This window comes from Girardinichthys multiradiatus, chromosome 5 (assembly GCF_021462225.1).
Source record: "Girardinichthys multiradiatus isolate DD_20200921_A chromosome 5, DD_fGirMul_XY1, whole genome shotgun sequence".
Taxonomy (NCBI): domain Eukaryota; kingdom Metazoa; phylum Chordata; class Actinopteri; order Cyprinodontiformes; family Goodeidae; genus Girardinichthys; species Girardinichthys multiradiatus.
Genome location: NC_061798.1, coordinates 5,905,857 through 5,922,586, shown reverse-complemented (window position 1 = coordinate 5,922,586; position 16,730 = coordinate 5,905,857). Strand labels below are relative to the sequence as shown.

Sequence of the window (16,730 nt, the reverse complement as noted above, 5' to 3'; positions counted from 1 at the left end):
ATTTGATCCATTTATTTAGTTGCTCCTTTTTATTCTGTGCATACAGGATAATGACATGTTGCCAGTTTGGACTATCATTTGGATTCTGTTTCACTGAAAGTATCTATCCATCCTCAAGCAAGTGGCATGCAGGAGAGGCAGCAGGGCAGCAACTTATTAGTCTGAATCTGTCACATGACCAGGCCTGCCAGATACATGCCTCTTCCCAGGTCATGTGAGAAGAAACTGACTGCAAGCTAAGCAACTGTTGCCATGGCGACAGAGACTTCCTAGCAACAACCCCATGGCTCTTAGGTATTTGTGAGATGGTGCAGATGGAATAGGTGGCCTGATAGCTAAAGAAATAGAGACAAATGTAGAGGCATCTGACAAGCACAATTCTCATTAAATGCAACAGTTGAAGTCTGTTGTATGGTGTTGTTTTGTGAAAGCGAGCTAGCTAATATTTAGATCATACAGTTAAATAAGTAGGATGCAATAAGTAGAATTCCTAAAATCAGGTTGGGTGAAGTTACTGACCAGATCAGCCCATATACACAATATATGTGTGGATTCAGTGGTGACTGGACTCCGAAACATTCAACAAAATGTTCCATCAGTTATTGGAGAAGGTAAGGCATGTTTATTAGTCCAGAAACATTCGAACACAAGGTAATTAATTCAAAGCACTTTACAGGAAAATGAAGGAAAAGCGTTTCAGAACATGACATTTAAGACAAAAATCATCATTAAAGAAAACCATAAAATCTACACATCAAATAAAAAGAAAATGCTCATTTACACAGATAAATTAATCATTGGCATTTATGGGAACTCTGCATAAACAGCCATGTTTTTAGTCCCGATTTATAGGAGCCAACAGTTTTTGCTTATCTCAGGTTCTCTTTCAACATTTGCTTCGGTATCTCACTATGGGACAAGCTTTCAGGGCCCGTCTCCCAGAAGCTCTATTGGATTATTATTATTTATGCAATTATTATCAATTGCATTCTCACCATGGACAGAGTGAAGCCACCATCTAGGAGCTGCATATGTGGCAACCTCATAGTTGGGGTAGATACCCATCCTGTCTGCGCTCCGTGTCTAAGGCTGCAACATGCCCAGGACGCGTTAGCATCACCCCAAGCTGTGAGCACTGTGGATGGCTCTCCCTTAAATCTTGTCAGGGAAGCTAGCTAGCCTGTCTGAGCTTACCGCGACCGAAAAGAGAAAGCCCACCTTGGCTGAAGTCAGTTGGGGTGATCGGTGCATTGCTGGCGAGCTACTAACTGACCCAGAGGAAGACGAGGCCGCCCTTCCAGATTTCAGCACTTTTGCTAATGCCAAGTCTGAATCTGGAGTCAAGTAAGCAACTCGGTCCTAGAGCAATCCTCTCCCCACCAAGACCCCCATCCTGGGAGGGTCGGCGCTGGACTGGACTGGCATGGCGGACAGCGGTTTTTCACATCTGCCTTCTATAGAACGTCTGCTGGCATCTCACCTGCACTCATCACAGAAATTAACTAAGACAGCGGGAGAGAATACGTCTGGTGACGTACATAGATGATTGGCTGTTTGCAGCTCAGTCTCCAGAGGAGCTCATGACGCATGATGAGATGGCTTACTTCATAACTGGCAGCTCTGGGTTTCACAATAAACTGGTAAAAGAGCATCTTAACCCCAGTACAAGCATCACTTTCATCATTCTGTCCCTGAATTCAGTAAAGTTCTGAGTGAGTCTCTCAACAGAACGAGTTAAAGCCTTTCAGGCTTGTCTGGAAGAGGCATACGTAAAATTCAAGTTATGTCTCAAACTGAGGGTCTGATGGCGTCTACGCTGGTGGTCATCACGTTCGGTCTACACATGCGTGGCATCACTCAAATTGAGCCCCACACGCCAGGGTCCTGGTTTCTTTGACATGTCCACGTGCTCTGAGTCCGTGGAAGCACCCAGAGTTTCTCAACACCAGTGTTACCATGGGAACCATCGACCTCTTTGCATCAGAGGAGAACACTCATCGTCAGATGTTTTTCTCTCTGCTTAGGCTGGATGCTCTAGCACACAGATGGCCGCCGCTCCTACTGTATGCTGCCCCCCCCGCTAAAACTAATCATTCCAACGCTCAGCAGAGCCGGTGTTGGTTATTTTAACATTTCTGCAGGTGCTGTTAGATAAAGGCTTGGCTTTTTCCAGGGTGAAAGCATACCTGCCTGCTGTTTCAGCTTGTCATGTTGGCTCTGGCGACAAAACAGTAGGGCAGCACCCACTGGTGTGTCAATACTTGAAGGGTGCACGACGGCTCCGCCTAGTATTGAGGAGCCTCGTTCCTTCATGGGATTTACCGATGGTGCTCGATGAGTTGTTACAAGCACCTTTCAAACCGTTGCAGCAGGCTGAGCTCAAAGTGCTCTCCTTTAAAACAGCCTGATTAGTTGCTCTTGTTTCTGCCAAAGGTGTGAGCGACATTTAACAGCTCTCAGTGAACCAGTCCTGCATGTAATTTCTGGGTGGGTACTCGAAGGTTTTACTGAAAACTAATACTGCCTTTATACCAAAGGTTGTTACGGCCCTACCAAGCCATGCCTTTGAATTGATGGCTTTTTATCCACCACCGTTCTCCTCTCAGGAGCATGAATGACTGCACATGCTCTGCCCAGTAAGAGCCCTGCGGTTATATGTGGAGACAATAGTGGATTTGCACAAATCGTTTGTGTCATCGGCTTCATCCCTCTCACAAGACCCCTTTCGCATTGGATAGTGGGGGCAATTACTATAGCTTGTGAGAGCAGAGGCCTTGCACCCCCCTGCAGGTCTGTGGGCTCACTCCACTCGTGGTGTGGCCTCATCCTGTGTTCCAGTGCATACCTGTGGAGGACATATGTGAGGATGCCAGCTGGGCGACCCCTCACACCTTCACTAGGTTCTATAAACTAGATGTTACAGCGCCCACACTGGCTCACACGGTTCTGGGCGTGGGTTCCAGATTGACATAAATGTGGGATGCATCTGTTGGTCTTCGAGTGAGCCTATCTGTCAATACGGGAGTAGAAATGTCCCATAGTGAGATACCAATGCGAATGTTGAAAGAGAACTTTAGGTTAAGGACTTAACCCTGGTTCTCTGAAACACGAGTGAGGTATTTCACCAGGTCACCCGCCTTGCCTGGAGCAAGGAAGAGGTGTGCTTACCAGACTGAAGGTCACCTGCGTGACGTCAGGCTTTTACTAGGAGGAAGTCGCTCCCATGGGAGTAGAAGTCACTTCAGGCTGCCATTCAAGACCGGCGTGAGGTAACAGAGCTTCTGGGGAACAGGCGCTGGAGGCGTTTCCCATAGTGAGATAACTCACTCATGTTTCAAAGAACAGGGGTTAAGTCCTTAACCTAAAGTTTTCAAGAAGGGTTATGGTTCCAAAGCTGAGGTGCATAGAAAGTAAATGTGGCCTTTGCCATTTAGTTCTGGTTCTGAGAGCACTGAGCAGGTTTCTCATGACCTGAGGGGTCTACCAGTTGGCTGGTATCCAGAAAACCTCTATCCCAACAATAGTTTAAAAGTAGTAGTAGGCTGATTTAATGAAGGACATTTTGTGGATGTTAAAACTTAGTTTGAAGGCCATAACCCAACCTTGGTTCCCATTATACTGTGTGGTGTTTGGCCTCACCGTGTTTCAACTGAATACTGACCTCTAAGCTTGAATTTGTAGGCCTGTCTCTTTAGTCTGTTCTGCATTATGTTGGTCATTTGGTGAGACAAAGATATAAAGCTGTATGTCATCAGCATAAGTATGAGATGCTGTTTTATTCCATTAAGCTACGGCGATCATGGAGATGTTAAAGTGGCCCGATCATGGCGCTTTGAGGGACTCCACATGTGATCTTTGTTCAATCATATTCATGTAACACCTAAATGACTGAAAGTAGTAATATTCTGCCAAGTAAGATCAGAACCACTGTGGCACAGTAGCAGACAATCCAAACCACTTTTCCAGGCCAACACAATCAGTATGTTATGACCAACTGTGTGAAGGTAAAAACTGAGATACCTTCACAGAAATGTGCATAAATTGAAATCTGCTAAAATGATCAAAAAAGATGTTGAAATGTATTTCAACCAGCAAAAGAGAGCCACAGCTTGTAAAAATAAGAAATAAAGAAATTATCAAAGGGCTTTTCTTTTTTAATAAAAGTAAACCAGTCCATTTGTAACTTACCGTATTACGTAGGTGCGGAAGGGTATGATGTGCTGCATAACTGCAGGAATGTGCAACCATATTCGTATCTGTGGAAAGGTCCAACAATCGTACATGGGTTTAGGCACCACATTCATGCTGTACCATCTACATAATTATTTATTCAGAAGTAGCATGTATAATTCAGAGTTTGTTAGAGAAAAGGGAAAAAAAGTAAAAGAACATGATCAAAACATCAACAAACAATACTTTAAACATCTGTCAAAACAGCAGTATCATGCTTATTAGTTATCAATTCCCTCAGCATATTAGCAAGCAAGTGGAAAATAACATTCAACCCACATTTGAGACGATAGTGATAAAGGAATGGGCGATGGGAAAGGGGAGGGTCTCTGGTGTGCCCAGCTCAAAGCATTCCTTCATCAGGGAGAGGCCGTGTTTCCCACAGAACAGACAGACGTAGCGAAGCAGGTGAAGGGGCACTTCCACATCCTGGGTGAAAATCACAGTAGGGTCATAATACGTTCGCTTAGCATCCTAAAATGAAAGTGACTGGGCATACAAAGCAATAAAATCCAAATAAATAACAGGTTAAAGTGGCCTTTAAATAGTAAAATAAAACCATAGTTGGTTTACTTTAAAAATTACAAAAACAGAATAGCTGAGGGAAAAAGATATTCTCAACTTTCACCTTGACTCAAACTTTACATCAGTACAAGCTAATTTTTAAAACAGCAAGTTCTCAAACTAATCCCTCTATCTAAAAACACAATAATCTAGAAATTAGTCAAAGCTCAAGGGGAAAGAGTTATTCCAGGATTTCTGAAGCGAGGTTTTGTTAAAAGGCCACAAGTAGTTGTTATCTGACCTGCCATAGATAACTCTCTTGGCGTCCTCATCTAGTTTAAAGCCAGATTAGCTGATCCTGCTAGATGACGCTAAAGGCTAGTTGGAGCTGTTTTCAGATAGACCTCTGCTTTGCTCTTGGCTCCCCTTGATTTGCTGTTAGCTTCAGTCTCTAGGACCAAGTAATCTTATAGGTGACTGTGGCTCACTGGGGAGTAGTCTTGCAATCCAAAAGTTGTGGGTTCTATTCCAGCCTTCTCCTGCTACATGTTGATGTGCCCCTGGGCAAGACACCTACCTCAAGTTGCCTACCTATCTGTATATTGGTGCATGAATGTGTGAAGGTTTGTGAGTGTGATTGGGTGAATGTGACTGTAAAGTGGTTTGAGTGGTCAGTATGAGTGGAAAAGAGTTATACAAGTACAGTCCATTTACCAATTAAATTAAAAACCTTGCATGCAAGAGATAAACTGCTTGTGACCTTTTAATAAAGAACCCACTTTTGGCAAATCTTGATTTAGGAGATCATCTTAGTCTGTCCTCCTTTTGGCACCATATGTTCAGGAACCACACCCAAAATCACAACAGATGTTACCATTATGTGTTTTTAAACAGAAGTTGCATTCCCAAAACCCTTTCATTTAATGCTGAAAGAATATAAACACTAAGAAAAGACAATACACACATGCGCTCATTTAGTACTGTAAAATGAAAGAAAAAAAACAAAACACAAAACCCTGCAGTTTGTGGAAAACTGAATCTGATCCTGTACCATACCAACCAGATGGAAACAAAGAAGCAACAGGAGCACTAACAAGGAAGCCTTGTTACCACAGAGATTACATGAGATTTACTGCACCATGTTTGCACTGACAAAACAACAATGGAGGGTAGGAAATTTCAGCAACAGAGAAAAATACTCAATTCAATGGCCCAAAAATAACAAACATGAGAATGAAAACTATGATGTCAGTCAGTTCTGGCTATGGGTCCTGACTATTTAAATAAACTCTTATTCTAGGGACATTCGTGTTGGAGCTAGATAATATTGCACTGTGAACAATTCATTTTATAATCTTGAATTTACATTTCTAAGCAAACCGAACCCATCACCGAGACCTTTGAATGAATTCATCCACAAAGCAGAAAAACAACTGTCTAACGCAAATATGTTTCACACATTGCCTCCAAACATAATGCTTTTAAACACAAACAGGAAGGCTCTTGTTTTTTTTTTTTAAATATACAGGTCCTTCTCAAAATATTAGCATATTGTGATAAAGTTCATTATTTTCCATAATGTCATGATGAAAATTTAACATTCATATATTTTAGATTTATTGTACAATAACTGAAATATTTCAGGTCTTTTATTGTCTTAATACGGATGATTTTGGCATACAGCTCATGAAAACCCAAAATTCCTATCTCACAAAATTAGCATATCATTAAAAGGGTCTCTAAACGAGCTATGAACCTAATCATCTGAATCAACGAGTTAACTCTAAACACCTGCAAAAGATTCCTGAGGCCTTTAAAACTCCCAGCCTGGTTCATCACTCAAAACCCCAATCATGGGTAAGACTGCCGACCTGACTGCTGTCCAGAAGGCCACTATTGACACCCTCAAGCAAGAGGGTAAGACACAGAAAGACATTTCTGAACGAATAGGCTGTTCCCAGAGTGCTGTATCAAGGCACCTCAGTGGGAAGTCTGTGGGAAGGAAAAAGTGTGGCAGAAAACGCTGCACAACGAGAAGAGGTGACCGGACCCTGAGGAAGATTGTGGAGAAGGGCCGATTCCAGACCTTGGGGGACATGCGGAAGCAGTGGACTGAGTCTGGAGTAGAAACATCCAGAGCCACCGTGCACAGGCGTGTGCAGGAAATGGGCTACAGGTGCCGCATTCCCCAGGTCAAGCCACTTTTGAACCAGAAACAGCGGCAGAAGCGCCTGACCTGGGCTACAGAGAAGCTGCACTGGACTGTTGCTCAGTGGTCCAAAGTACTTTTTTCAGATGAAAGCAAATTCTGCATGTCATTCAGAAATCAAGGTGCCAGAGTCTGGAGGAAGACTGGGGAGAAGGAAATGCCAAAATGCCAGAAGTCCAGTGTCAAGTACCCACAGTCAGTGATGGTCTGGGGTGCCGTGTCAGCTGCTGGTGTTGGTCCACTGTGTTTTATCAAGGGCAGGGTCAATGCAGCTAGCTATCAGGAGATTTTGGAGCACTTCATGCTTCCATCTGCTGAAAAGCTTTATGGAGATGAAGATTTCATTTTTCAGCACGACCTGGCACCTGCTCACAGTGCCAAAACCACTGGTAAATGGTTTACTGACCATGGTATCACTGTGCTCAATTGGCCTGCCAACTCTCCTGACCTGAACCCCATAGAGAATCTGTGGGATATTGTGAAGAGAACGTTGAGAGACTCAAGACCCAACACTCTGGATGAGCTAAAGGCCGCTATCGAAGCATCCTGGGCCTCCATAAGACCTCAGCAGTGCCACAGGCTGATTGCCTCCATGCCACGCCGCATTGAAGCAGTCATTTCTGCAAAAGGATTCCCGACCAAGTATTGAGTGCATAACTGTACATGATTATTTGAAGGTTGACGTTTTTTGTATTAAAAACACTTTTATTTTATTGGTCGGATGAAATATGCTAATTTTGTGAGATAGGAATTTTGGGTTTTCATGAGCTGTATGCCACAATCATCCGTATTAAGACAATAAAAGACCTGAAATATTTCAGTTAGTGTGCAATTAATCTAAAATATATGAATGTTAAATTTTCATCATGACATTATGGAAAATAATGAACTTTATCACAATATGCTAATATTTTGAGAAGGACCTGTATATATATTTTTTGTAGCACTAGAGGCCTTTATTTTTTCATTTTTCCAAGAGTAGGTAGACAGGATAGAGGGCAAAGAGAGGGGGGAACATTCAGCAAAGGTCACCGGGACTCGAACCCGTGACAGCCACATCGAGCCTGTGCACATGGTCGCACGCTTAATCCCTACACCACCAGCGCCGTGCCCAGGAAGGCTCTCGTTTAAGAAAAGAAGAATTAAAAACTTATATCAACCTCAAATACTCATCAGCTATTTTAGTAATCAAATAATCATTAACTGGAGTATACAGACTCTAAAACATGTCATTTACTAAAACAACAACACACTCAAAGCAGTAATTAAGCCAAAATTGTACAAAAAATACTGTATGTACATTTAGCATCCAAGATGAAAAATCTTTGTAATTATGTTCTATCTGTTTATTCGTCAAGTGGCATAGCTGTAGCTTCAACTGATTCAAATTATGTAAAAAAAATGTCCTATTAAGCACCATTTTCTATCTTTATTATCGATTAATTGAAAAAATAGTCAACAGATTAATCATTAGCAAAATAATTATTAGTTGCAGCCCTACACAGGACAAACCTCGAATCAAGCTGAATCATGGAGCACAATAGTGTTAAACTGTAGAGTGAATCCTTAGACATATTCTATTTAGTCTATATTTGGTCAGTCAGTAATTTGAGTTTCAGGTTTCTCTGGTCAGATCCCAGATAACATGTTTTGAAAGAAAGAAATGTAGCCCAGATGTCTGTCAGAAAACCAGTAGACTGTCTGGTAGGACAATGTTTAAATCAATGTTAAGATGTCAAATATTTAGGGTACAAGAGATTGCTGCTGTTGATCAGTGTTGCATATCAATATACAAAGAAGACTCATTTGAAGATGTTCAGTAAAGCTTCCTAAAAACACTCAATGGGATGCAGCTGTTACTATAAAGAAAACAAAGTTGGTGAACTGTGATAGGATTATCTCCGGTAATTACAGTCAGAAAGCATTACCTTGTGCTTCAGTGTGAAATGTTGTGAGCATCATGTAACAAACTACTGAATTATAAGCATTTTCAACTGAATTTAGAATCTGCAGTGTGCAGCTGCGCCTCTATAAACTATATGGTTCTGGAATACCAATTGCTGATTATTAATCCTGCTTGAGACACCAAGTTTAAGTCTCATTAGCATCTCGGTTAATGAACAAGACGGTCTTAACTATCACCAGTATCAACCTGGGGGAGGACCAATCATGATGGAAGAGCAAACCTCACTGACTGTGGAAAGCAAGTCAGGTGAAACTAAGAACAAGAACAAGTTCTAGCACTAGCTTCTGACTAGCACAGTAACCATTTTATAAGAAAAACTCAAATGCCCAAGAACTAAGGAATATCGTTTTAAATGAGAACATACAGTACATGGTTTGGGGTGAGCTGGACCGCAGAGTGAAGGCAAAAGGGCCAACAAGTACTAAACATCTCTGGGAACTCCTTCAAGACTGTTGGAAAACCATTTCAGGTGACTACCTCTTGAAGCTCATCAACAGAATGCCAAGAGTGTGAGGAGCAGTAATCAAAGCAAAAGGTGGCTACTTTGAAGAACCTAGAATATAAGACATATTTTCAGTTGTTTCACACTTTTTTGTTCAGTATATAATTCTACATGTGTTAATTCATAGTTTTGATGCCTTCAGTGTGAAGCTACAATATTCATAGTCATGAAAATAAAGAAAACTCTTTGAATGAGAAGGTGTGTCCAAACGTTTGGTCTGTACAGTACGTCTGTGTGTCTTAACTAGTGGTGCTCTTGTATGTGTTTGAAGAACTTCTAAGAATCATCTGTTTGTAAAGGCGGATAGTTCTAGTAATTCCCACTCCCAGCAATCACAAACAACTGAGACATCTCCAGAACCAGGCTAGAAGATGCAATACTTAGAAGGACTAGATAGTAGTAGTAAGGGATGAAATGGAGTGCATGCTTAATTTTTACTGCATGTTCACTGTTGCTCCATAACTATCCACACATTTCTGAGGATTAAGTCCGTGCAGCACCTTGATGTTCTTGTCTCTTCTACAAAATCCTAAAATGACCCGAGCCATCACCTTTGCCCCTTATGCTCATTCCTGCAGGAGATGCAGCTACAGCCCTCATTTGAGAGACTTAGAACTGGTTCATCCATAAAATCCCTCCCAACAGTAAATAAAAGATATAACATGTAGAAGACATGGCAGACAGGACAAAAAAGACAAACTGCCCTTACTCCACAAGTTTCCATCAATAATGTTTGGCTAAGGTATGTGTTTTTAAGAGGTATCAACTTGCAAATAAAGGTAGCGGCATAACTTTGGAAAAAATAACAGAGGAATGAAGCTTCTTACATTCATGTCACAGAAGGAGCCCAGGATGTTGCTTTCATGAGCGGATATGTCCTGGAAATAAAAAACACAAAGGTTGTCTATAAACCATTTTGTTTTCTTACAAACAGGAACTCCAACAACTTCTAGGGTTTAGAAGAGTTTTCAGATAATCTTTTCAATCCATAATCTTGTCTCGCAAGCTGGTGAAAGGCCCAGACACATCAATATTATTCCTATGACCCACCTAGGAAGGTCACCAACCCATAGCAACTATGAGCTGCAAGGGCAGAACAGGATTATGGAATGAATGTTGAGTAGCAAAGACAGTTGTATAGTTTGCAGGTACAAACAGAGCTGAAACCCCAATGATTCTACAGTGTCCATCTAACCTAAAAACATCATATTGATCAGCAGAATCTCATGCACATAATGATGTGTTCTGGACAGTCCTGAACAATTTCTTTCTTCTCACGCTCCTTTGATTCCCTGATCCCAGCTGAATGCTCTGAAATCACTCATCGACTGGAATGACGTGAAGGACAAAATTATCCGTAAAGGAATTTTCATGGTGGTGTTTTATCATGAAACCATGATCTATGGCTTTAAAACAGGTAGAGGCCAATGGATAGGATATTGTATTTTTAGATTTTCAACTTTTAAACTGTTTTATGTCACCCAAATCCATTAAAATTGACATTTTCCCTGCACACTAGAGTAAAGGCAATGGGCATCAGTTTAAACTGGAGAATGTGTTGATCTATCCAAAGATACAGAAACTAGAGGTTGGAAGGTGGAAGAGATGTCCTTAATATCAGAGTTTCCCTTCAATGCAGAGGGAAAAGCTGTGCTTGATTTATTTGGCGCTTTATTGTTATGGTTTTATTTAGGAAATTCTCAATTGTTTTGGGATATTTCTTCTTCTGACAATAACTGTTTTACACAGATTTTCCACACTGACTCTGATGTTCCTTTAAATCTGCTGCAGATAAGGCGCCTTGGAAAACTATTCCAGCCGCTTGAAATTCTGTTAACTTATGTTAAAACCATAAACTTTTATCTATTTTACTGAGATGTGTTTATACTTATATTACTTAGATCCTTTCACTTCACAACCAAGTGTTACTATGTGTTGGCCTACCACAGAAACTCCTAATAAAATACATTAACAATTTTGGACAGAATGTGACTGTTGAAGGAAATGCAATATAAAAATATGGTCAAATTAATTATTGAAAGCATTGACAATGAGTTATGTTTGTTGTAAAAGCTGTGAAAGTCATCCCAAACATTTGTAAGTAGATCTCAGGACATCAATCTTTTGATAGTTTGTTAAAATACTAGGGGTGTAACTGTACACATATTCATACCGAAAATATCTGGTACGGCCCAGTTGATTCAGTAAGCACATGTGCATATACATGTACATGAACACAGCCCTGTTTTATACCTGAACACGTGCAGAATGTTTACGTGTGGAACTAAGTTCACAATGCAACATTCGTAGGGCAACTTTAAAAAGTGACACCAAAACAATAGAGAGGGTTACCTGGAACCTGTCCCAATAGCCACACTACACCCTACGCCCTTCTATGAAGTGTTTACTTGGTACAAGTGCATGTAAGGGTTGAAGTGCGCAGGGTTACAAGCGTGCAAAATTGGAGAATTGGGACAGTAGGGGTTATGTCATCGACTTGCACCTCTGCACCGTAACTGCAACATCAAAATGGGCGGGAACCAGCGCTGTTTTCACAGTCTTGCTGCTAAAAAAAAACTATTTAGGAGAAGAAAGTGCAGGAAGCAAAGGAGGCTTATACACTGAGCTGAATTATTCATCTGAAACAACAACAAGCTGGTTCTGGAGAAAATTCAGCCGACATCTAAATCAGCCCAAACTCTTATGTGATATGAAATGCAAGTCAGAGGAATCACCATTGATGAGAGGGGATTTTCCCAACAGCTGCATCTGCTGCATTCAGGTACAGCTGGGACACTAAGTTGTCTAAATATTAAACAATTTTAAAGTGATTTAAACATGTTTTATTCTAATATATGGACACAGTCTTGTTTAAATATTTCTAAATATTAACATTGACCGTTTTCAGGTTGTAATACTGTTGTTGTATAATCTATCGATCCTGACATTGGCTATACCTGCTTCTACTACTTTATTCACTGAAAAACATTCAGCCTCCTCCAGTCAGTTCTATACCTTCCACTTTAGGTTTTAGAACATAATAAAATCTAATTATTTTCAGATATTGAACAAGATTTTTTGTTTACTGCTGACCGAATGAAAAGTGTTACTTATTTTTCTTGATTGAAACATACTAAAAACGTATTGAACCATGATTTTTGTGTACAGTTACACCCCTACAAAATACCCTCAATGTTCATTTGGAAAGGCAGTATTAGATGAGAAATGCCAGTTCTGTGTGGTAAGCACTTTATCATTTTCATCCAACACTTTCAAGCTCGGTAGAACTTTTGGGTGAGTTTAAATGTAAACCAATAGAATACCAGACATTTGTTTTGTTTTTTTTACTGTCCCAACCAGGGTTGTGTGAAGGATTCGTTCTTACCTCTATAGTGGGATGTGTGTTGTGTTTGTAGGCTGTGTAGAGAGGGAACTGTATCTGAAAAATCTTGGCCGCACATAGCAGCAGCCTTTCTTTCTCCTCTGTGGTCCAAGAGCTGAATGGATGCTGGTTTTCACCATTGTTGTCGCCGCCACCTCCAGCACCGTCCTCCACCTCACCAGACTCACTGCCACCATCCAAAGGTCCCAGTGGATCCTCCTGAGCTCCATCAAGCCGGCTGCTTTCCTGATCGTGGCTTTGAGTCTTGTTCTGGTTTAGGTCCGGTGTGTTGGTGTCCTCTTCAGCAGAGTCCCTTTCCACATTAACAGGTTCATCTTCCCCCGGGGAGGACGGCTGGGGGAGCAGGCTGGGTGCAGACTCACCTCCAGCCCAGTCAGACCCTTTGTGCGTGAGGTTCTGGGCACTGCAAAGCTGGTTTCTCAGGTTGTTGATCTGAGTGATGACCAGGTTAATGAGGGCGTAAACCAGCTGATTAAAGACCTCCAAATGCTTGTACTCCTTGAAGCAGCACAGACATTGCCTGCAAACACCACAGATGAAGAAGGAAGCTTCACATTTAATTTTTTTTTTTTTAACAGAGCTGGTTTCAGCTTGATGAGCCTGACTGACAACAGGTTGGTCAGGAAGTAATTCTACTTAATTAGGTGGTCAATTTGTGCCAGAAACAGTAAGCCTCTGAGAAGAAAAACTTTACTAAGTTAGGAACAATAAAAATGAGCTGTTTAATATTAATAACGTGTTATTGAATAAGGTCATAGAAAACATGAAAGATGTAAAAGGAAACCATCTTCTATAGGAGGTGTGTCTACTGCTCAAACAGGCTGCCAAAGAGACAGGACTGCTATTATGGTTAATGAGTAGGCGACTTCATCAATCAGCTAATATTTGTAGTTTATGTAAGTATTTGAAATATTTCACAAATTTTTTAACAGGCATATCTTTGGGCAGCACATTGCATGTGTTGATAAGATAATGCACAGACAGGAAGAGCAGTAGGAGAACTAAAAGCCTCAAAGAAATTAAACTGAGCAGATAACATCTCTCTGTGAGGTGAAGCGGCTCCACACACACACTGCTGTTTTGTTTGAGACAGATTGTGCCAGAGATGTTCACAAGTAATTTTTCCCTAAGCCAAGTCACCAGTTTTTGAGTGGCAAATCCAAGCCATACAAATACATATACACACATATACATAAATATATATATATATATATATATATATATATATATATATATGTGTATATATATGAATACATGATCAAGTCTAAACATTGAGACACTTTACAGTCTGAGTTCATTAGTTAACTTTCCCCTGATAAACATGTCAATGACAGAGAGAATGAGAGCTCAGAAGAAGAGTCCAAGTCTTGAGTTTTTAGTGTAGAAGTCCAAGTTAGGTCTGCAGTCTTTGTTTTAGTGACTTAAGTTACATCTGATTCTGAAACTTAGGACACTGGTTCTTGTTTATGCTGCATCTTCTACACACTCACAGATTAACTGTTATTGACAATAATATAAAACGCCATGTTAATAATGACTGATTCCCCTGACAGTGGCCATTATAAATGCAACAGAAAGTGTAAACTAAAAGTAAGAAAAGAGTGAAAATACTGACATGTCTGTGAAATAAGTGCACCCAGCTTTGTGCACTGAGTTGTACTTAATCAGTGTCATGTTCACTGTAAGAATATACATTTGTCTTGTGCACAGCAAATGTGAGCAAAGTGCTGTGTAAGAATACAGTAACAACAGAAAATAGGACATTTAAAAGTAAATGTACCCTCATTGGGGGGAAAAACATATCTTTGGGTTGTTTTACTTTTTTTAGTCAGATGGTTTATCTTTAAGGATGGAGAAAAAAACAACAATATGCGGCCACCTTAAATGTTTCCATCACCAGACCAACAGGGTTACAGAAGGAAAAGAAAGCAACAGCTTCAACCAGCTCCCTTTAGGTGACTGCTGCACATTATAGAAAGCAGCAAAACTCTGATCTGACAAAAAACCTCCATAATACAATAAAAGGTATTGACCTCGCTGAATTTAACATGTTCTGATTGTTAGCAAACCTGTAATGGTTTATCCTTTTAAGGCAACCTGTAAACACTTCTGTACAAATATTGTGCAGGACAGAGCTGCATTAGTTCTTCTTCCCATCTTAGTATCTGGTGTCAAAAGAAGGTTGACAATTTAAGGACTGTTCATCTATCCTCAAAAAACTGTTCTTTATTAAAGAGCTTCCCGTCGGAGCAGACTAGACTCGTTTTGCTCTCATAAAACAATTCTTCTGTTCAGACATAACACCATTCTTTTACTTCTTTTTTTCAAATTTAGCCTACTTATAGAATTGATCCAATTCTGTTAGCAGTAACACTGACCTCTGTGACCAGGAGCTGATGTAGCCCAGCACTCGCAGTGCATGTTCCTTCTTCAGCTGGAAGCCTCCTTCACTGCCATCTGCATCAGATACTGAGGAAACAACACAAATCACAAGTTAGAGAAAAACTGTAAAAACAGCATTTGTCTTACATTTTTATCAGGAAGCATTTGTTTTTACACTTTTAGTGAAAAAGACTCGAAACAACTAAAATCAAGTAAAAGCTGAGGCAAGGATGAGCTGCCCGAAGCTCGCTGTGCTGCCTTTATGTTAATGTTTATTTATAACACAGAAAGACGAGGCCTAATCCTAATGGCAGCTTTTTCCAAAATGTCTTCAGAAAATGTTTCAATAACTCTGCCTGGCCTATATGTGGCGCTACAATGCTCCCAAGAATAAAACAGCATTAACAGACAGGATGATGTGGTGCGTGCACATACAGCTTGTACTATGAAGCACAAGGGTGGCGTTTTAAGAATTTTTACCCCACTCAGGAAAACAATAACCAAGAAATATTGTTCCAGGACTCAAAAAAGGTCATTTCCGGGTGGACCTATAGCAGAAAGGATACATATTCATAAAATGTCTGTTACCATGTGTGGCATCGGCAAGTCAAAGGTTTACAAGAGATGAAAACGGAGCACAAAATTATGATTGATGCACCTTTACTCATTTTAAAACATTGTGTATAACCTAACTGTGCTTTAAATGTAACATATCATGCAAAATCCAATTCTTTAGCCTTTACATACATTTTGTTGTGTACTTGGAATATGTATTAGTGCAAAAAAGTTGAATTTTGTCTCTCCAGGTGCTGTGAAGATATTTTTATTTTCCCTTTTAGTCATATTTTTCAGTCCATCCAGTTTTCTCTATAATCCATTACGTTTTTCCAACTGTTACGTCCCAGAATTTGCCCCAGAAAAGCCAAATAAGATCATTGGCTACCGACTATCTTGTTTCTGTCTCCGCCATTTTTATTTCTCGCTGTGATTTTGTAGTCCAAGCTCAAGTATGCTGAAGCTGCAAAAAGATAAGTTTGGTTCAGTTGTTGGGTGTATTAACCCACACAATTCATTACACTGTCCCCCAGAATTACAACCATACTGCGTGTTTGGAATAGTATTGTTACATAAACAGTTTAGCATTGTCTGTGCCGTTTTTGTCTTGTTTCTGCGGCGCTAGATAATTGTATCTATGTTATCAAACTACAAAAATGGTCGAAAAGGTTAAAGTTAAGGGCTCTTTGACCTGCAGGGGGTTGAGGTGCGAAGCGCCTCAACATTTAAAGAGACAGCACCAAAACGAGTTGCCCTCAGATGCACCTCAGAACAGGGGTAAAAGAGGGGCCTGTGGAGCTACAATAACAACAAGTTCAGACAAAAGCATTGCAGTACCACTCTATATAGACAACTGAATGATTTAAGTGTAAAAAGAAGGGATGATGTCCCCTTACAATTCTCCATCCTGACCTGTTCTCAAACAAACCTCTGAGGTCTTCACAGAACAGTTAAATCACTTTTATTAAAGTCATTTCAA

The 16,730-nt window shown here is 40.5% G+C and overlaps 1 protein-coding gene across 5 annotated transcripts in view; it reads right to left on the bottom strand.

The window, feature by feature from the left end:
* usp34 (ubiquitin specific peptidase 34) overlaps positions 1-16,730 on the bottom strand; it is an 86,886-nt gene that overhangs the window by 60,760 nt on the left and 9,396 nt on the right. For all 5 annotated transcript variants that reach the window (XM_047365210.1, XM_047365209.1, XM_047365207.1 and 2 more), the window contains exons 2-6: positions 15,193-15,283; positions 12,797-13,334; positions 10,239-10,289; positions 4,510-4,659; positions 4,189-4,256 (exon numbers count right to left, since the gene is read on the bottom strand). In XM_047365210.1, the coding sequence (XP_047221166.1) occupies positions 4,189-4,256; positions 4,510-4,659; positions 10,239-10,289; positions 12,797-13,334; positions 15,193-15,283 (898 nt within the window). The remainder of the gene's footprint in view (positions 1-4,188; positions 4,257-4,509; positions 4,660-10,238; positions 10,290-12,796; positions 13,335-15,192; positions 15,284-16,730) is intronic.